General features: G+C 41.9%; 1 protein-coding gene across 1 annotated transcript in view; it reads right to left on the bottom strand.

Moving 5' to 3' along the window:
* The window catches only part of PKHD1 (PKHD1 ciliary IPT domain containing fibrocystin/polyductin), a 483,679-nt gene that overhangs the window by 95,254 nt on the left and 365,311 nt on the right, over window positions 1-23,114 (bottom strand). The window contains exons 52-56 of the mRNA XM_066594190.1: window positions 22,279-22,392; window positions 17,996-18,083; window positions 14,484-14,638; window positions 4,402-4,554; window positions 1,546-2,421 (exon numbers count right to left, since the gene is read on the bottom strand). Coding sequence (XP_066450287.1) covers window positions 1,546-2,421; window positions 4,402-4,554; window positions 14,484-14,638; window positions 17,996-18,083; window positions 22,279-22,392 — 1,386 coding nt within the window. The remainder of the gene's footprint in view (window positions 1-1,545; window positions 2,422-4,401; window positions 4,555-14,483; window positions 14,639-17,995; window positions 18,084-22,278; window positions 22,393-23,114) is intronic.

The following is a 23,114-nucleotide window of genomic DNA, read 5'->3' as shown; positions in this document are numbered from 1 at the left end:
ACATGTGTTCCTCTCATGGCGGCTTCCGAGGCAGCAGGATAATCATCGGCTGCACACACAAGGGGGTCACAACATTGTCACACTTCTGTGGCTGCCTGGTCACCAGATCTATCATCAATAGAACGTGTATGGGATCATGTGGGACACAAACTTCTACAGCCTATGAGTTTGCACAACCTAGAGACTCATTTACAGCAAATGTGGACCGATATGCCTCAGGATACCATACGGTATAACAGTGATAGTGATTACAGTTGCAGTTACCTCCAGTGATCACAGGTGATGTCTTCCATTATTAGTAATGTCCATTTTTGCTTTACTTCTCTATCTAGGCCCAGACCGCCATCACCAGCTACGACACATCTTTGCATACTATTACCTTCCTGTCACTATCCTCAATGCTCCAGTAACTCGTGTACAGTAAAAAGTGTCCCCTCTTAGTTATACTACCCCCACTATGGCTTCTCTAAGTTATACTGACCCCCTGTGGCCCCTTTTATACTGCCCCCTACGTGGAAATATTTAGTTATGCTAACCCCTGGTGGCCCTATTATAGTGCCTCTCTGTGCCCCTTAACTTCAGTGACCCTCTGTGGCCACTTTGGTTATAGTGCACCCCCTCTACCAACACTAACACATCTCTTATCCTCTCTCTCACCCCATCCATCATACAGTTCAATTCCTTTCTCTGCCTTCACCCCTGGCTCCTAGATCACTGAGAGTCCAGAGCATGAGAGGAAGTGAAGCTACACTACAGCATCAGGTCCTGTCAGTATAATCAGACTGAAAAGAAGTTCATGGAGGGGAACTGGCAGCAGCTCTTTCTGGGCCAGACAGCGGGGGTCTGGTTAGCTTGAGGCTGAGGTCTGCATTCGGGCCCCGGTCTACCAGTTAAGTACTTCTGGAATAGAGTGTAGTGTATAGATGTTATACTGATTCTTAGGGGACAATGTCTTTTAACACAGCCATTATTGGATCTAGTCCATACAGAAGAAGTGAAAGTTGCAGATTTCAAGGCTGTGGAGGCAAAAAAACACACATAGTAGTATGGAGCAACATCCTGGACCATGGTGTGAAACCGACATCAACAGTATGGAGCAGAAAAGGTAGCACTTACTTAAGCCACTACTCTCAGGACTGGACTCTGAAACTGGATTACAAAGTTTTGTGCCTCCACAAGATGTTGAAGCATTGTACTTTGAGATAAAGTTAAAGTGAGTTGCAATGTTATCTTTATCCTCTATAGACTTTCCTTTTCATGGGGGCCTTGCAGGACACTATATCAACATATCGGGGAGCATAGGCCAATCCTTTTTCCATCAATGTTCCCCCACATTTCATTGTGAACAGCAAGTTAGAGAGGGATTCGCACTATAATAGACACCATGAATATAACCCCCATTCTGGTTATCGCATGTACCTAACAAACATGCTATTTTTTTCTTAGATTTCGGCTCTGTGTGTTGTATAGTTGCTGTTTTCCTTTTAAATATAGACCAGTTTTATTTGGTTTTCCAAAAATGTCAAAAGTAAAAGCTTGACTGACCTTGTAATTTCATTATTCCAGAGACAGCTCCATCACCTGCCAGCATGTGCCATGGATAATCTGGCCATTGTCTTGGCTTTACAGTAAACACTGGCCAAAGAATACCAACTCGTCCACTAAATGGTGAAGATGGGGCTCGGTCTCTAAGCGTGACATTGGCAGAAAAAGGCTTCATTCTATCCCGTAAACAGTCAAATGCAGAGCTTGTCGCGACAATCACAGAGCTGTGGACTGAAATGGAATTCAAGGAGCCACACGGGTAAACAGATACTTGGGAAACAATAGGTAAAAGGCCAACCGTATTGTCTATAAGAGCTACATTGTCCACTACTACATTGCCTTCTACATGAAAGAAAATACCATAGTCATAGTTTTTATAAGACAGGAATCCAGCTATTTTTGTGCAATTCTTAAGGCCATTTTCCCAGTAGATATGAATTCCATGAAGGCTTGAATGGGCCACATTCTCCAGCCAGGACCTTTCTTCAGGGTGACATCTTTGGCCTTGTACATGATAAGCAATACGTTCAGATCCTGCAACTGAATTACCAGACAAGAAAGCCTGACTTGATGGATTGATCTTCACACCAGCCACCCAATCTACTTGGGTTTTGGGTTGCTTCATTAAAATAAGGAGATTATCAGTAAGAATGTGGTTACCACCATCAAGTTCAATCCCATGCCCTACTGTATTATATAATAGATTGGCATGCAATGAAATGTTTGTGGTGTTGGTTGCTCTTATTCCACCTCCACAGCTGTGGTGAATGCTTGAAGACGATATCACAGAACTTTGTGATGTGTTGTTAAAATGTATTGATGGAAACGATGAGGATCCAAAATTTGAAATTTCAACATTGGAAAGCTCAAGAGACCCTGAAATGTACAAAAATATTATTATGGTCTGCACATTTTGGACATTTTCCAAAGAAAAACAAAAGAAAATGCCATCTAGTAACAAATTAGATCACTTTGAAGTGGCAACAGAATATGAATACATTGACCTACTCACTCATTTGTTGTGTTGGGGACTAGACTGCAGCAGATATGGTGGGGAGTGAAGACTTATTGTCGGGGCTTAGATAAACCAAACTTATGGAGATCAGATGATCAATGTGCCAACTTCAATTTAAAAAGGGGTTACTTAGAGAACCACAACTGTTTTGTGAGACTGTATGATTGGCATCTCGATCTGCCAGCCAGAATCCTGCCCTGTACTGATGAGCAGCAAAGTTGCCAAAATAGTACTACTGTCTATATATGGGTCTCTGATTTGGTAGAAATCATGAGTCATGTTATCAGACTCGTCAAGTGGAGGGCAAATATTTATCCAGTACAGTGCTGCCGGAAACCTCCACTTTCAGTCCAGTCAAGAAACTCGGTCACATGGTATGACCCTTCTGTGGTCTGCGCTGTCATTGCAAGGGGCTGTTGTTTGGCTCATATTAATCACGGAAAGCCCTTTTTTCACTGAACTATTACCATTCAGTGTAAACATGGCCAACGATTGAATGACAATCGACAGTTAATTCGCTTATCGTTGATCTCATGCAAGCATAAAAATCCTTATTGGCTCGTTCGCTAATCATTCTGTTTAAACATGGATCATTCAGTCATTCTCAATCACTTATACAGTGAACTGAATTACTGAATGATCCTATTAAAAAAATTATCTTTGTGTCTAAACTGACTGCCCGAGCCAACGAACAAACAATATCATGTGATATTGTTTGCTTGTTCACTCGGGCGAGTGATAATCCTTCTGTGTAAAAGCCCCCCTAAGCTAGTACTTTTCTTTCTTCTTGCACCGGGCCCCGACAGAGAAGGGGGCAGACTTAATTATTGAAATGAGCTAAAGAGCCAGTCCTCTGAGACAGGGGCGTAACTATAGGGGATGCAGGAGATGCCCCTTTAGGGGGCCTATAAGGCCTATCTTCTGCATATAGGGAGCTTAGTAGTATGAATAGAGCATTATAGTTGAGGACCTAGTAACAGATTTTGCATTGGGGCCCTGAATCCTCAAGTTACGCCCCTGGGTATGGGTAGAGATGGAGGGGATTAGGGGGGAGTCACAGCTGAACTTTTGCACCCAGGCTCCAGAGCCTTTTGTTACACCCCTTCTCTGAGATGACGTCATGTCATGCCTCGTGACCTGGTGTTGGAACCAGGCCGGAAGTGAAAGTTCCAACACCACTGGACTAAGTAAGTATTCCTCTTTCTGGACAACCCATTTAAGCGGTCGGGCACTGACTTCCTGTGCAGCCTCCCGAAGGTGTGAGAGAAAAGAAACTTTTCTTCTTTTCTGGAGGAGAGCTATTTTGCATATTTTCCCAGGGATCATTGCTCTAAAGACCTTTTACAATCTGGATCTCCACAATTGGAACCAGAACCTTTTGTATAAATACTTAGAGCAACATGAGAGCAATTTACCAATCTCATGGGAGACAACTACCAGTATATTTTGGTTTTACCTACCTCAGAGGCCCGTTAAACCTCATGTGCCTGGCCCTATGATGGCTTGATACCAGTATACAAGTATATGGGCACTATTATACCTCCATTTGCCTCCAATTAAAAGAAAAACTGGCATGCTCCTTTGGACAGCAGATATAAAGCAGTATGCTCCCCTAGAAGCATCGCTACAACCAGAGTGCTGTATGTGGATATTTTTCTTTAAATGCTATTTTTTGTTTTGTTATTTTTTTTCTTATTCGTGATATTTCATTTTTTAATATTTTTCGAATTATTTTACATTTACATATATTTTTATTCAGCTATAAAATAGTTAAAATAAAGATAGAAAACGTCTAGAACAAATATTGTTAGATTTTATATAGAAAGTAACTCAATACATACCCAAGTATTCTTCTCCAAGATCATTTACATATTGGCCAACCATAATTGTACCAGAACAGGATGTGTCAGTGTCAATCTGGACATTGCGAGACAACAAGCCAACCTCCGCGGTTAGTGGGATTCTCCAACTATCTCCAATTGAATGAACTGTACCTAGAAAAACATGTGTTTTTACATGTAACATAAGATTTAGCAATAGTTTTATCTGTGCCTGTAGTATATCCTGTAACTCTGTGTATTCAGAGAACAGAAGATTCAGTTAGCTGCCATGAAATTGTATTGAACACCCTGGTCAAGTTGGTTGGTGGGCTTAATGGGTTGTTGGTGCTCCCCACTACCATAGCCCATTGGGAGAATGTCCACTGTGAATCAGTAAATGGGGATCAAGGGACTCACATTCTCCAAATAATAGAGGTCCCAGATGTGAGACCTGCACCTATCAGGCATTTATAGCACATCCTGTAGAAGAGCCATAACTGATTAGGGTCTTGTTCACATCAGCTGCGCTAGCTCATCCTGTCAATTCTGGCAAAATGCTGGACTGCTGGCTGAAAATCAAATGGACCCAGTTATAATCAATGGAAGTCTGTTTGGCGCCGTTCGGTTCCATGAAAGGTGGATGCCTTTGGTCAAGGGGTACTTTTTTTCCTGATCCCCAGATGGAGAAGGAAAATATAATTCCCAGATGCTGATGTGAACGAGCCCTTAGATGGGAATAACCCTTTGTCTTCTAACACAGAGTCTTTCCCTCTGATCCCTAGACACTTGTTCTCCCACCCAATGCAGTGAGTGGACATAGTCCTTCTACTTCCCGTCTTTATAATGCGTTATCGTCTACAAGGATGATTATCAGTGACTACAACTATACAGGAAAAGTGGCAACAGCACTCAAAATACATTTGTTATCAGAAATATACCAAATTACAGTATACACACTAACCACATTAAACAATGCAAGGTTCTTGGTATATAGTTTGATCAAATTAAATTTGGCCCATCTACCAACGTCCAGGTGACCGAGCTCTCAGATGGGTCCAAACTAGAGATGAGCGAGTATACTCGCTAAAGGCAATTGCTCGAGCAAGCATTGCCATTAGCGAGTACCTGCCCGCTCGAGATGGAAGGTTCGGGTGTCGGCGGCGGGCAGGGAGCTGCGGGGGAGAGCGGGGCGGAACGGAGGAGAGATCTCTCTCTCCCCCCTGCTCCCTCCTGCTGGCTGCCGCTACTCACCACTCCCCCGCGCCGGCACCCGAACCTTCTGTCTCGAACGGGGGAGATACTCGCTAAAGGCAATGCTCGCTCGAGCAATTGCCTTTAGCGAGTATACTCGCTCATCTCTAGTCCTAACGCTAATACCAGTTGGTAAATCTCAACCTGGGAAAGATGGATACCTACTTTAAAAAATGCTCCTCTCTGGAGACTAAGCCTACAAGTAAAACCAGGGAAGGTAGGATACCATTTATATGGTCCAATAGGAGGGACAGAAGGTAAACGGGCAGGCGGGTGGGCACGACCAGGTGGAGGCAGCCACAACCTCCGCTACATACAAGTCGTACAATAAAAAGGAGAATTCAGCACTTCCCAATATAAATCTGTAGGTGCGCGTTAGAGCTATGACTACAACATTGAAGCAGAAACCCCAAAAAAGTGGCAACAGCACTCAAAATACATTTATCAGAAATATACCAAATTACAGTATACACACGAACCACAATAAATAATGAAGGTTCTTGGTATATACTTTGATTGAATCCTATTGGCCCATCTACCAACGTCCAGGTGACCGAGCTCTCAGATGTCGCAGCCACAGGTTTAATGCGCACCTGTAGATTTATAATGGGAAGTGCTGAATTCTCCTTTTTATCAAAACGCCGCGTTAATTGTGGTAAAAAGCGCCCGTGTGACAGAGGCCTTAGTGTTTGGTGTTGCCCTTTGCCTTATTTTGCCCTCAGTCTACATACCAAATTAATACATTTCAGATGGTGGAATTTGCAAGGTAAAGAATTCCCAGCCAAACACACAGGCACCTATGATGATCATTTGCAGGTACATTTCCATCATCCCTGCTATGAGTCACTGCCCTTATTTTATTTCGCGTTACGGGAAAGATCGGAGTAAACATTTTGTACTTCTGCATCTCTTGAAATGTGTTCTTTTTTCTGCATCCCTAAACAGACCTTAAGTGTTGTGTTAGCTCTACAGAGAAGCCCTGGGTGCGCTCCCTGGAGTGTGCTCTGGCAGACCATTGAGGTGCAGTGGTGCATAGCCAAGACATGTGAAGGAAGTTCACTTCTTCAATAACTTCAACTTGGGGTCATTACTCAAAGTGGAAATCTACACAGAGCCATATTAGAAGCAACAGTAAGAGATGCTTGAGATGCCCCCCGTCATGTAACATTGATCCTCTCCTCAGGGCTGAAATAGCTATGCAACAGACAGAGGGAGGAAATAGTTGAGATCAGTGGTGTAACCACCATGACAGCAGACCATGTGACTGCTATGGGTCCCATGGTAAAAAGCATTAGATGGCTTTCCGTACATCTTCTCACATAGTCATAGCGTTTGCCCACAGCCACCACTAGTAGGAACTCAAATGACACAAATGGACACCTGAGTAAGAATTAAAAGTAGTATTTATATACATATGTTAATACTTACTGGGGCCTACTTAGGCCCTAATGATATCGGATACTCTCCATGGCATGCTTTCTACGAACATCTGATACACTTTGGCTGCTATTTCCCTCTATTGAAGCTAAAAACAAAGAAGATGCATTGGTGCATCTACAATGATGCAAGGAAAGTCATCACTGGGTAGTTGAGAAATGGAAGAACACCCTATGGAGTGATGACTCACGCTATTCCACCTTCAAATCAGATGACTGTACCGGGGTGTGGAGGATCCTGGGGAACGCCTTTTGCCTGAGCGTGTTGTACTCATAGTTAAGTATGGGGAGGTTCCATAATGATCTGGGGATGTAGTACGTGGCATGGTCTCGGTCCATTGGTTGTAGTGACAAGAACCATGAACACAAAGGCATACCATGACATTCTAGACACTAATATGCTGCCGACAATGTGGCATGCTCTGGGAATGGTCGGCCATACTTCCAACAAGACAACGCTGTTTTACGTTGGTTTGAGGATATGGATGTTCCATTATTGGACGCGCCTGCACAGAGTCCCAACCTGAACTCTATAGAACATCTTTGGGATGAACTTTGGGGATATACCAGCTGAAGTGTATTAGACATTAGTAGTATGCCACAGACAGTATCAGATGTCATTAGGGCCAAATGAGCCCCACTAAGTATTAACATATGGAAATAAATACTACTTTCTATTCTTGCTCCGGTGTTTAATTACTTTTGGTAGGTTGGTTTTATATATGTAATCATGAACATTAACTTTATTTTAAATATATATAACAATTGGAGGAACTCTAAGTCGGGGGTGGGATCCACTATGAGTTTTACAATAGGGCCCTATGGTTCCTGTGTCTTTTAACTAAATAGACTACACAATGGTCAAGGACAACATTTCTCCAGGAACTAGTATGGGGGAGTTATATTATCTAGTGCCATCCTTTTGCCCGGTTCTGCAACCAATTCACCTACACCAATGGCACCTCTTCATTCTTCGAAGATGGCTGCGGTGCTTCCGTCTCTACTTGATACACACTGTACATTGGTAGTTAAAGACAACATGCTGCTTTCATACTAACGTGAGCAATGGTGGCCAATCAGAGCAGTATGTAATGTCTTAGACTATGGATGCATCACCAGAGCTCAGTAGGCATAGAATAAGCTAAGAATCACAGCAACGATCTAGGAAGAATGAAGAGGGGCCCAGGAACAGGTAAATCAGTGATAGAATTGGGAGGAAGGAGGGCACCAAGTAATATTTTAACTCTCTGGTCTTCGGAAATTTTTTTTTCCTGGGACCAGAGGGTCACTTTAAGAACCCTTACTCGTAATTTTCATGCACCCTCTCTTCGTTGTGGCCACCGGGTGGCAAGTGGACATTTTTGCAGGGGGAAGCCACAGCCAGACAGGCATTTTCCCTGCAATGGCCACGACAGGAAAAATGTAGTATTACCTGGCAGCTATTTAGATAAATGATTATCCATGTAATACACATATGGTTTGAGCCGACCAGAGACGAGGCACTCTCACTATAGACAGTGACTCTCCGTTTTGGCTTATAGATGGGAGTTCTGAGCCATAATAGGGCATATGGAAAAGGATTGTCTTCTTCAGTGATCCCATTAACCATTAGCTGGTTAATGGGATCAATGTCAATGCTAATGCACATGCCCCAAAACATCCCACCTACATTGAGTACAATTCGACTACGAAAAAAAGCAAAACCTCATACAACACCGGGAAGCAGAGATGGAATTTTTTTTTAAGTTTCTCTGGTGCTCAAGGCCAAAACTAGTCCATGTTCTCAAGGGATTAATTGACTAATAGCAAAGGAAATAGAAGAAAAATGGAATACATTCATAGGTGATGCACCCCTTTAAGCATTGGAGGCTGTTGCTACAAAGATATTTACTACTTTACACGGCATCACCTAGAAAGTTCTAAGAAGACAAACAGAAAGTGATTAGGAAGGAGAAAGATTCCCTAATATCCGGCATTATCACAGCCAGGGCTGACTCACTCAAGAGTGAAATAGGAGCATTGATTTTACAAGTTTTAATCCAGCTGAAACAGCCACTTTTAATCCTTATAATATCCGATACGAGATTTATTTCAGGCTGTTGAAGCCGCCTAGGACTCAGCTCACAGAGCATCCCGTGAAATTACTTATCACTTAGCTGGTGATACTTCAGGTAAATTCTCAAAAAAATTCAATTTTTCTTTGAATTAAACAGAAATAGTAAAGTTCTAGTCCTCTATAAACAAAGGAGGAAAAAACTTTTGATAACCTGATTTACCTGTTGCTCTGGCTGATGAGGTCAATCACATGATCAGGGTCTGAACAATGAGGCTATACAATGTCTGACTCCTGCAAAGGTTTTCTGATTTGACTGCAAGTATCTTCTGCAATGTTCCTATTTTTGACTAGGCCCCTAAGCTGTTGTATCAGGTGATCTGTCATTGACTTTATCCACGTGTCCCCAGTGATGTTTCCATTCCTGGCACTGTCCGTATGTCCTTAGTGACGTTTGCATTCTTGAACCTGTACTTGTATCCACAGTGATGTTTCCGTTCTTGGTTCTTTCCATCTGTCTCAAGTGAGGTTTCTGTTCTTGGCTGCGTCCATGTGTCTCCAGTGATGTTTTCATTCTTCACTCTGTCCATCTGTTCCCAGTGATGTTTCCATTCCTGGCCTCTGCCCATGCTTCCTCAGTAATGTTTTCATTCTTGAACTTGTCCATACAGCCACAGTGATGTTCCTGTTCTTGGCCTTGTCCATGTGTCCCCGTTAATGTTACCATTCTTGAACCTGTCCATGTGTCTCCAGTGATGTTTGCATACCTCAATTTGTCCCCACAGATGTTTCTCTTTTTGGTCCTGTCCATGTGCACACAGTGATATTTTTTATTCTTGGCCCTGTACTTGTATCTTCACAATATTTCATTTCTTAGCCCTGTCCATGTGTCCACAGTGATGTTCCCATTCTTGGCCCTGTCCAAGTTTCCACAGCAATCTTTCCATTCTTGGCCCTGTCCAAGTTTCCGCAGTGAGGTTTCTGTTCTTGGCCCTGTTCATATGCCTCCAGTAATATTTTAATTCTTGGCTCCGTCCATGTATGCACAGTGATGTTTCCATTCTTGGCACTGTCCACATGTCCACAGTGATGTTTCTGTTCTTAGCCCTGTCCACATGTCCACAGTGCTTGGCCCTGTCCATTCTTGGCCCTGTGCATGTGTCAACAGTGATCTTTCCATTCTTGCCCCTGTCCACAGTGATGTTTCTGATCTAGGCCCTGTCCATGTATGCACAACGATGTTTCCATTCTTGTCTCTTTCCATTTGTCCACAACAATGTTTCTATAAATGGCTCTATGCATGTATCCACAGAGATGTTTCCATTTTTGCCCCTGTTCAAGTTTCCACAGCAATGATTCGGCTATTGACCCTGTCCATGTATCCACAGTGATGATTCCATTCTTGGCTATGTCCATGTATTTAGTACAATGTTTCCATTCTTGTCATTGCCGTTGTCTATATATCGACGATGATATTTCTGTTCTTGACCCTTTCTATGTGTCCACAGCAATGTTTCTGTACTTGGCTCTGTGTATGTATCCACAGCGATATTTCCATTCTTGGCCTTGTCCATGTTTTCCCTGTGATGTATCCATTCATGGCCCTGTCCATGTGTCTCAAGTCAAGTTTCCATTCTTGGTCCTGTCCAAGTATCCACAGCAAGGTTTCAGTTCTTTGCACTGCACATGTATCCCCAGTGATGTTTCCATTCTTGTCCTTGTCAGTGTGTCCTCAGTTAGGCTATTGTCCTTAATCATGCCCAAAAGTCCCCAATGATGGCTGTCTATTTGATTCTGTCCATGCTTCCCTAGTGACACTTTTGTTCTTTGTCCTTTCCACGTGATTGTGCTCATACGTCTGTTCTTAAAGGGGTTGTCTCGCGGCAGCAAGTGTGGGTATACACTTCTGTATGGCCATATTAATGCACTTTGAAATATACATCGTGCATTAAATATGAGCCAAACAGAAGTTATTCACTTACCTGTTCCGTTGCTAGCATCCTCGTCTCCATGGTGCCGTCTAATTTCAGCGTCTAATCTCCCGATTAGACGCGCTTGCGCAGTCCGGTCTTCTCCCTTCTGAATGGGGCCGCTCGTGCCGGAGAGCTGCACCTTGTAGCTCCGCCCCGTCACGTGTGCCGATTCCAGTCAATCAGGAGGCTGGAATCGGCAATGGAACGCACAGAGCCCACGGTGCACCATGGGAGAAGACCTGCGGTCCACCGTGGGTGAAGATCCCGGCGGCCATCTTCGCAAGGTAAGTAAGAAGTCACCGGAGCGCGGGGATTCGGGTAAGTACTATCCAGGTTTTTTTTTTAAAACCCCTGCATCGGGTTTGTCTCGCGTCGAACGGGGGGGGCTATTGAAAAAAAAAAAAAACGTTTCGGCGCGGGACAACCCCTTTAAGGCTGTCAGTGTTTCCTTCCTACACCTTGTCCATAAGTCTTTTGCGATCTTTCTCGTCTTGACCCTGCTCATGAACCATCATGGATGCTTCTGCTTTGAATCCTGCCAATGTTCCCAAGCAATGCTTGTGTTCTTCATATTGCCCATATTTTCCAGGTGATGCTTCTGTTCTGGATCCTATCCATGTGTTCCCAGTGATACATTTCATCTTCACCCTGTCCTTGTTTCTCCAGTAAAGCTTTTGTTCTTGATCCTGTTCCTTGTAACTCTTCTCCTAGATTTTGTGTCATGGCCTTTTGATGCTTTTGTTCTGCATCCTTTCTGTGCGACCTCAATGAGAATGTTGAGCCTCGTTTGAAGTTCTTTGTTGTTTTCTGGTCTCCGTCCTTTGTATCTTCTGTCTCCAAATTACAGAGTTGCGCAAAGCAATTGCATCACATTCTCCTTTTACTGTTTAATACTGAAAACAGTAAGTTAGCAGTATAAAATCTCCCAGAACTCTGGGAAATATTTTTACCTTCTCCTTCTCCATCTTTAGCTCTGTCTCCATGGTGTTAAGCAGTCTGAGGCAACTTTGGCACACATGCCTTTACAAAAACAAAAAGTGTTTCTGAAATTTTTAGAAATTCCTACTTTCATTAATATGTGCCCAATATGCAAATGATTTGCCTTAGGCCTTAGTCACACGGGCGTTTTTTCACGCGATTTGCGCATCGCATGACGGATGCGCATGCGCAAATCGCGTGACCGGCGCCGAAAAATCGGCCCAAAAATCGCCCGAAAATCTGCTCCTAGCCGCGTTTCATTAGAAACGGGCAGGAGCTGTCCAGCGCATTGCATTCAATGGAGCCGGCAATACAGCGGCTCCATTGAATGCAAGCGCTGCGGGCGAGTGTGGGATGAATTGTCGGGGAGGGGTTAAATATATAACCCCTTTCCTGCAATGCATCCTTAAATGTGAAAAAATAAAAAAAAAGGATGTACTCACCAGCTCCAGGCAGCTGGAGATCCCGGCGGCCGGCTTGCAGTGGGTGTGAAGGAGGTGTGACTCAGACTGGCCCCTGATTGGCTCAGCGCTGAGCCAATCAGAAGCAAGTCTCAGTCACACCCATTCATGAATTCATGAATGGGTGTGACTGAGATCAGTCTCTGATTGGCTCAGGCTGAGCCAATCAGGGGCCAGTCTGAGTCACACCCCTTCACACCCACTGCAGGCCGGCCGCCGGGATCTCCAGCTGCCTGGAGCTGGTGAGTACATCCTTTTTTTTTATTTTTTCACATTTAAGGATGCATTGCAGGAAAGGGGTTATATATTTAACCCCTCCCCGACAATTCATCCCGCGCACGCCGGCAGCCCATTGCTTTCAATGGAGTCGGCTGTATTGCCGCTCCATTGAATTTAATGGGCAAACATTGTTCTTCTCTGCCACAGCTGTTACAGCTGTGGCAGAGAAGAATGATTTGTCTTCTGTATGTTCTCAATGGGGTCGACGCTGCTGCCGCCGGCCCCATTGAGCGCATATAGAGAAGAGAACAGGAATCGCAGATCGCAGATAGGTGCGATCTGCGATTTCTGTTCTCTAATTTATCGGACGAGCGCATAAAAAGCGCTCATGTGTCCGATACCATTGCAAAGCAATGGTTTTAAAAAATCGCCGGACGCATGCGCAAATCGCGGCAATAAACGCCCGTGTGACTAAGCCCTTAAGTCGTAAACAGTAACATAGTATGCTAGGCTGCAAAAAAACAAAAGTTTATCCAGTTCAGCCTGTTTTCACTTCCCCCTTGTTGATCCAGAGAAAGGCAAAAAACCTCAATGAGGCAGAAGCCAATTTACCCCCATTCTGGGGGAAAAGGCTGTGTCGGGAACTCTCATGCCTCCCCTCCCGTTGGCTGCCACTCTGGTGTCTATATGTCTGGGCTGAGGACTCACACATGTGCCGTACACCACTTCTGCGGCTTCTTCTGGTGCATTCCCAGTGCGCCGGTGAATGTACACACTTCAACTTCACCAAGGTACTGCACATGTGCAGGAAGACTTCCAAGGCATGGCGCAGGGCACATGCTCAAGACCTCGGTGCTAGGTGCGGAAACAAATAGCCATAGGTGTGGCAGCCAGTGGGAGGAAAGGCAGCGTTTGAGCAGTGATCCACAGACTCGGAGAGTTCTTGGCACTACATCTTTGACTTGAAGCAAATAATTTGCATACTGGGTGCACAGCAATAAAAGTAAGAATTTCTAAAAATTCAAACACCCTTTTTTTAGTAAAAGCATGTGTGCCAAAGTTGCCTCAAACTGCTTAACACTATGGAGGCAGACTGAAATCGATTTTTCTGGTGACGGGTTCCCTTTAAGGTGTTTCTATCACTTTGTTCAAATGTTTAAACTTCTGCACTTAGGCACCCTAAAATTCTAGACCATTGGGAGATTCAGTGAGACTTTAATGCCTTCTCAGCTTCAGACCATTGCCAAGTAAAGTAAATGACAACCAAAGAGTTGGAGCACTCGAAAGGTATACAAAGGAGCATATAACCTTATATTTCTGCATTTAAGGTCTGGATTCAAAAGAAGTCTTGGAAGAATTCATACTCGGCTAAAACAGTTTTAGTATCCAGGGGCATTGCTAAAGGCTCATGGGCCTGGATGCAAAACCTCATCTTGGGGCCTCCAACGTCTCCTAAGCCCTTAACGCAGAGGCGTAACTTGAAACTCCTGGGCTCCAATGCAAAACCTGTAACAGGGCCTCCAACTTTAATGTTTTAATCATGGTACTTGGCTCCCTATATGGAGAAGAGAGGCCTTATGGGACCCCTAAGGCTCCTGGACCCGGTTGCAACCGCATCCCCTGCATCCCCTATAGTTATACCAGTGTTAGTATCTATGGTGAGCATATTCATTTTGGAACACAGCACAAAAATAAAAAAAAACAGTAACAACTAATTTTATTGATGTCTTACCAGAATGCCAGTGGTTAAGCTTTCCCCAGATCCGGACAATAGTTCCATATATGTCTCTAAGGTAAACACGTTCAGCTTGATGAGCCTCATAAGATGATGAACTTATAACAACTTCATCTCCCGGTCTCCAGTCTACGGTGCGATTCAGAGGAATCCTAGCAAGGAAGATAGAAGTCAACTTGGTATAAGAAAATAATCCATACAAGACATAATAAGAGGGAAGAGGAGTGTCAAAGTGTAAATATAGGGATAATTTAAATGGTCAATGCATTTTCAAATAACTTATGTATATTTAATAGCCAGAGTCCCAAAGAGTAAAAAAGGATGTTAAAATGTGCTAAAGTGTCAAACAATAGGATTTACTTTGCAGAGGCTGTGTACAGGTAGAAACAGGGGTAAGAATAATACGATGACGACCATGGGGAAAGAGCTGTACGGCAGATACAAGGATAGGGTTGCCAGCTTGACATAATACGTAATTACTGCAATACTGCCTTCCATGTAAAAGTATATAACTACGATAGTATGATACTGCCCTCTATGTACAAGAATATAACTATTAAAACTGCCCCCTATATACAACAATATAACTACTATAATACTGACTCCTATGTATAAAAATATAACTACTATAATACGGCCCCTATGTACAAGAATATAACTAGTAAAACTGCCCCCTATATACAAGAATATAACTACTATAATACTGCCCGCTATATACAAGAATATAACTACTATAATACTGCCCCCTATGTACAAGAATATAACTACTATAATGCTGCCCCTTATGTACAAGAATATAACTAATATAATACTGCCCCCTATGTACAAGAATATAACTACTATAATACTGCCCCCTATGTACAAGAATATAACTACTATAATACTGCCTCCTATGTACAAGAATATAACTATTATAAGGGCGCCCACCCACTGGCGTTTGCGATTTTCGTGCGTGAAAAACGCCGCGTTTTTCCTGCTTTTTTCGCGGCGTTTTTTGCCGCGATTTCGCGGCGTTCTCGCGGCTTTTCCATTAATTTCCATTGACTTTCATGGGTGCATTAGGAGAAAAATAAGGACACATATGCAACTGACAGTTCCTATGTTAAAAAACGCAACGCAACGCAAAACGCCAGTGGGTGGGAGTACATTCAATTCTAATGGCTCTGCAGGAAAAACGCAAAGAAAAAAAAATCGCAAGTGGGTGGGCGCCCTTATACTGCCCCTATGTACAAGAATATAACTACTATAATACTGCCCCCTATGTACAAGAATATAACTACTATAATATTGCCTCCTATGTACAAGAATATAACTACTATAATACTGCCCCCTATGTACAAGAATATAACTACTATAATACTGCCCCCTATGTACAAGAATATAACTACTATAATACTGCCTCCTATGTACGAGAATATAACTACTATAATACTGCTCCCTCTGTACAAGAATATAACTACTATAATACTGCCCCCTATGTACAAGAATATAACTACTATAATACTGTCCCCTATGTATAAGAATATAACTATTATAATACTGCTCCCTATGTACAAGAATATAACTATTATAATACTGCTCCCTATGTACAGGCATATAATTACTATAATACTGCCCCCTATGTACAAGAAAAAAACTACGATAATACTGCCCCCTATGTAGAGGAATATAACTACTATAATACTGCCTCCCTATGTACAAGAATATAACTACTATAATACTGCCCCCTATGTACAAGAATATAACTACTATAATACTGCCTCATGTGTACAAGAATATAAATACCATAATACTGCTCCCTATGTATAAGAATATAACTACTATAATACTGCCCCCTATGTACAAGAATATAACTACAATATAACTGCTCCTATGTACAAGAATATAACTACTATAATACTGCCCCCTATGTATAGGAATATAACTACTATAATACTGCCCCCTATGTACAAGAATATAACTACTATAATACTGCCCCTATGTACAAGAATATAACTACTATAATACTGCCTCCTATGTTCCTATGTACAAGCATATAACTACTATAATACTGCCCCCTATGTACAAGAATATAACTACTATAATACTGCCCCCTATGTACAAGAATATAACTACTATAATACTGCTCCTATGTACAAGAATATAACTACTATAATATTGCCCCTATGTACAAGAATATAACTACTATAATACTGCTCCTATGTACAAGAATATAACTACTATAATACTGCTCCTATGTACAAGAATATAACTACTATAATACTGCCTCCTATGTACAAGAATATAACTACTATAATACTGCCCTCTATGTACAAGAATATAACTACTATAATACTGCCCCCTAAGTACAGGAATATAACTACTATAGTACTGCTCCTATGTACAAGAATATAACTTCTGTAATACTGCCCCCTATGTACAAAAATATAACTACTATAATACTGCCTCCTATGTACAAGAATATAACTAATATAATACTGCCCCCTATGTACAAGAATATAAGTACTATAATACTGCTCCTATGTACAAGAATATAACTACTATAATACTGCCCCCTATGTACAAGAATATAACTGCTATAATACTACTCCTATGTACAAGAATATAACTACTATAATACTGCTCCTATGTACAATAATATAACTACTACAATACTGCCCCCTATGTACAGGAATATAACTCCTATAATACTGCCTCCTATGTATAAGAATATAACTACTATAATACTGCCCCTAATGTACAAGAATATAACTACTATAATACTGCCCCCTATGTACAAGAATATAACTACTATAATACTGCCCCCTATGTACAAACATATAACTACTATAATACTGCTCCTATGTACAAGAATATAACTACTATAATACTGCTCCTATGTACAAGAATATAACTACTATAATACTGCTTCCTATGTACAAGAATATAACTACTATAATACTGCCCCCTATGTACAAGAATATAACTACTATAATACTGCTTCCTATGTACAAGAATATAACTACTATAATACTGCCCCCTATGTACAATAATATAACTACTATAATACTGCCTCCTATGTACAGGAATATAACTACTATAATACTGCCCCTAATGTACAAGAATATAACTACTATAATACTGCCCCCTATGAACAAGAATATAACTACTATAATACTGCCACCTATGTACAAGAATATAACTACTATAATACTGCCCCCTATGTACAAGAATATAACTACTATAATACTCCTCCTGTGTACAAGAATATAACTACTATAATACTGCCCCCTATGTACAAGAATATAACTACTATAATACTGCCACCTATGTACAAGAATATAACTACTATAATACTGCCCCCTATGTACAGGAATATAACTACTATAATGTTGTCGACACTCTACTAGTATATGCCTAGAATGCACTGTGAAGCCTAGGGAGTTGGGAGGATACTGCATTTTGGTTCTGGTAAAGTATAAAGACATGTTCAGATATTCTGTGTTTAAACTTTCAATGTTATAACCTACATTTCATTTCCCGATGCAATGTCTGCCCCGAGACGTGTCCATGATTTGCTGGGATAAGCACTATAAATCTGCAACTTTCCATAAATTCCTGGAGTAAGCAGAAAAAGATAATGGTTTGAGGAGGAAAACAGCTGTTGGTAAAACATTAGGGCAGGCAGCACCGACCTTCCCGGTAACTGGAGACAGGATGTAGATGGAAGCCCCCATCCCTACATTACATTACAATTAGTAGGTGGGACGGAGACTGCCTATAACACAGAATGTACACGGCTTATCAATACTCTCATACCGATACAGCATCTGGCTGGGAAGCCTTTTAGCAATGCGACCAACTTTTTTCTTTTCTCGCTCACTTCGTGAAATATTATAAATACATCTGCAAACGGTTAAAGTGATATTTTTTGTATACTGGCAAATTTCCATTTTAAATATTGCATTAAGCGCCGGCTTCCTTGGATAATTTGTACCTTTAGCAAACAGATTTTTCTATTGTATTTTGGCTGAAAATGGTGACTCACTTTCTGCTTTCCATTATGGTACGCAGCGGCTATTAGGCAATAGAATTACAGAGAACGCAGACCCAAAAGAGTCAATTACCAGAAGTTCAAAAAAATAAAAATAGCCGAGCCGTAAAAGACAGAAGATATATTCTTAATTCTTTACGAGAAATAAATATTTTTCAACATCCATTCGTTCATGTAGAATTATTTTAAGAAAGACGAAAAAAATACCATATAAGGTTGTGTTCACGGTAAGCGGTGACCGATCGGGTTCAGTCATGGTGTCTGTCGTCTTACAAAGTGAAAAACAGCGCTGCACAAGTTTTCCGTGGATCAGTTTCAGTGTGAATCCATGTTTGATGGGAAAGTCCAACAATCTGAGTGACTTCCATCGAGGTTTGGTCATTTGTGTTTGACTAGCCGGGGCCAGGATTTCACTGCCAACCTTGCATGGTTTTTTTCGTGCAGCTGTGTGGAGAGTATACTGAGAATGGCGTGATCGAGGAAAACCATCAAGCTAGAGGGGTCCTGTGGATGGAAACAGCCCATCGCCCAGAAGGGATCAGAGGAAGATGTCCAGAAATGTTTTGATGAACAGGCGCTGCACGATCAAGTAAGTTGCAGCCGAACACAAGGTTTGTGTCCAATTTATGTAGTCACGTACACAACTCCTTGTTCCTTACAATGGATGGGGTATAACAGAAGGTAACCAGTTCTTGCACTATTGTGTCTCAGAGAAATAGAGAACTGAGACTCCAGGGGGCAAAAGAGTGTGAAAATTGTATCACTGAGTAGCGGAAAAACATCACCTGGTCAGGTGGATCCAGAATCTCAGGCACAGTGTTGAAATCAGTCATGTAAATGTAGCCTTATAGCTTAAAATACCAAATGTTTTTTGGGTGTCTTCAGCTCACTTGCCGCAAACAACCTATTTATATGGGGAAAGACAAGCAATGAGTTTCTCCAAGTCTCAGTATTTAGACCAGTAATTCTAGGTTCAGGCAGGGGCATAGCTATAGGGGATGCAGGGGATGCGGTGGCAACCAGGCCTAGGAGCCATAGGGGGCTCATAAGGCCTCTCTTCTCCATATAGGAAGCCGAGTACTATTAATAAAGCATTATAGTTGCTGTTACAGGTTTTCCTTTGGGGCCGAGGAGCTTCACGTTACACCTCTAGCTTCAGGTCTTCCTGAGGGTCCATCAAGGACAAGAAGGCCACCACCTATCTGCCTAAATGGCTCCAATGAGGAGCTGAAACTTTGATATGTAGAGATGTATAACGGTTGTCATAGAGCCTTACTTTGTTAGTCTCTGCTGTGGACTTGGAGTCTGGTCCCGGAAAGCTTTGTACCCAATGATAGCAAATGTTTACTATGCTGCTTCATTCCTTTGGGCGTACCATATTAGTAGATTCTAGATATTCTAGGCCCCAATTGGCACAATAAGGGGATAGGGAATTTAGGGTTAAATTGCTAGAGCATCTGTAAGAGGGCATTTATGAATGGGGTCTACCATCGTGATAGTATTTACTGAATATAATCTAAAAAAAAGTCAAAAATATTGGCTACTATTCAAAAATGTCAAGGAAACTGAAAAAGCTACATGTTAATGCCCAAAAATGTAAGTTAAGTGGTTAAAGGGGTTTCTGGGATAACAAATCGATTGCTGACACATAGGATAGGCCATCATAGGAGTGGACATACCATTACTGATTCAATAACTAGTGAATTGGCAGGCTGGTGATGTGAGTAAGGTTTTGGAGCAGATTGTCCACAACTAGCGCACAACATTCGTCAGATTACTGTAGTTGCTGGAAACCTTATGCTGTTTTTGCACTGAAGCTCTCTGCTATCTGTGTCTGCTCAAGGCCATCAATCTGTGATCATTAGATGTCCAAACCTGGCATCCTCACCAATCAGCAAAACAAATGTGGCATGGTGTCTGAGTAAAGACTGCGGCTCCTTCAATGTCTATCCAGACCGTATCATCATCTATTTTCCCAGTAAATCGCTTGGCACACTGTCACATATATTATCATTTGGTCAAGACAACAAAGCTGATCAGAATTTAATAGATTACATGGAGATCAAATGGGTAGAAGAACTTTTTTGGTCACTGGAGATCGTAGATTTGCATTGAATATGGACGATCTGAAAATTGGAGGCTCAATAGAAAATTCTCCATGAAGATCCACTCGCCTCTGGCCATTACATAACAAGTCACCTGAGAGAATCCAAATTAAATCCCTAGTCTGGCCTGAATAATGGATACAAATCATTACAGTACGAATCAGGGGTGTAGCAAGCCTAAGTAGACCCTGGTGACTGAGGGGGTCTACAGGCACCAGTATTATAAATACTGTAGCATGTTAGGTTTGGGTGGATCCTATTACAGATTTTTCACTGGGGCCTACAAGCCTCAAGGTATGTTTTTCGGAAAGGACCAAAAAGAGTTCTCTATATGCAGGGTGTTAAAGAGAATGGAAATTAATCCAATGAAGGTTTCCACCTGAGTTGTACTACTGGCACAACTTGCTGATACACCTAACAATTGCAGCCACCCTTATCTGGATCAGGTAAAAACACCCTTGTACAACTGTAGAAGAGAGGAAAGCGTAGGAATACCATAGTGGAAAAGATCAAATCAGAACGGCTTTATTGCAAGGCAACACGTTTCGGTATTGGATGCCTTCATCCGGCCACATCAAGGTATGAGCATTGATCGAAATGCATGCTGAGCAGCGCCCGTTTTATTTTCTTTCATGTACGCCAAAAATTGGCTTATGGGGTCGAATGGTCATAATTGTGATCACTCATCACCATAGGCTGGCTGTACATCTCCCTGTTCATACAGGCAGATGTAAAGCTGAGCAGTGAGCATTTTTATGCTGGCTGAAACTGAATGATCAGCTGATGAATTAACATTCGCTCATTCCTCTGCTGATTGTTGGTACTTTTACATGGCCCAGTTGTTGCATGAACGAGTGTTTTGAGGAATATTTTGGACAGATATTCGACCCATATAGAAGGCTCAGTGGTGGACCCATGTCTGGTACTGGCATTATTAAGATTATTTTCCACTACTTATGACTGAGTTATACCAAGGGAGGTCACTGGGTTAGGAATAAGGAGTAGAGACCCAAAAAGTCACATGCAGCGTTATCTCATCCATAGATGTCTGTAACATACCTGTAGGAATCATCAAATCCCAATTTGATCTCGCATTTAGCAATTGTGGGAGTTAGTAACTACAAAGTCAGAATTCTTATTTTTGGGGTCTACTAATCTCTCGACCCAATGCACCATGTCAATCAAGCTAGATCCTCTATACAGTCAATGTGATTAAAATAGCGGAGTGTACCTTTCTAAGGCTTATGTATGTCCCTTTAAGCAAACATGTGCAAGTGATATTATGCTCTTATTTGCATATCCGCTGTGTAGGAAATCAAGCACCGGGGCAACGCAGAGCAGTTTAAAATAGAGTAAATGCTTAAGGGCTATTTTCAGCCAATCTCCCATTTGCTTCCTAATGCAATAATTATGCAAATGACACAACTACAGTCAGGCAACCACTAGATACAATATAAAAAAAATTAAATAAAACATGAGCATACGTTTTCAAATATGCTTCATCCTGTCGTAAAAAAGAAAGAGGAGCCCATGCAGATAGTTTATAATATACTCGCAAGTCATCAGGCTAACAGTAATTTGGGCTTTGAGCGCTACCATATTGGTTTTGTCAAACAGACTGTCTATTAGGAGTGAATTTTTTGTCTTCTATTACCGATGACTCCGGGGGACACGTGTAAACCCTTGAAACGATCACAGTGGATCCCTGTAGATGTTTGGAGCAAAATCCGTATTCTCTGCTCCCGTTGTAGAGGTTGTTGAGACGTCCCTGTGGAATAAGCAAAATTTTAAGATGTCTATGTTTTTGAAATTTTTTAAAGCACCAACATATTTTGGAGTATTCTTTGAAGACCAAAACAACTGTGTAAGGCCGAATTTACATGGCTGATAGTTAATCCAGCCTGGGATTCTCGGTTGTAACTCACATTGCACAGAACATAGACACCCCGTCTGTGTGCTGGGCGATTTGTGGGAGACCGCACATCTGCATGTTCTCTTCTTCTGTGAAACTCACAGGACAATAGAATATGCTATGAATTTTCCGTCTTATGGCATCATTGTAAGAGAAAAATTGCCCATGTAAATGGATCCATTGCAAAACACGGGGTCTATTTTCTTGCGAGTTTTGTACGTCTTGCAATGCACAAAACTCACACGAGAATAATGCCTGAGTAAATAGAGCCTAAGGATCATTTTACGTTTCGTTTTTCCCTCTGCCCCCTCCCTCCCTCTGCTCTCCTTCTTGGGGTTCCATCTGAAAAGCTTCGAGGAGATATCCTGGACAGAACCGTACACTTTATTTGTAAAGCGAAGACCCATTTGATCTCCATTTCATAAGTTTTCTGTCCCTTTTTATCTTTTTAGAAGGATAGAAAAGCATAGTAGACTTCCATGGGGCAGTTAGATAAGACATTACCATCTGGAAGTTTTCTTTGTTTGATCCTCGTCTTCTATAACTATACAAATAACTATATTTTCCCACAAGATCCA

Source organism: Eleutherodactylus coqui, chromosome 1 (genome assembly GCF_035609145.1).
Source record: "Eleutherodactylus coqui strain aEleCoq1 chromosome 1, aEleCoq1.hap1, whole genome shotgun sequence".
Classification (NCBI taxonomy): Eukaryota; Metazoa; Chordata; class Amphibia; order Anura; family Eleutherodactylidae; genus Eleutherodactylus; species Eleutherodactylus coqui.
Note: the sequence above shows the minus strand (reverse complement) of the source record. Positions and strands in the feature narration are given on the sequence as shown.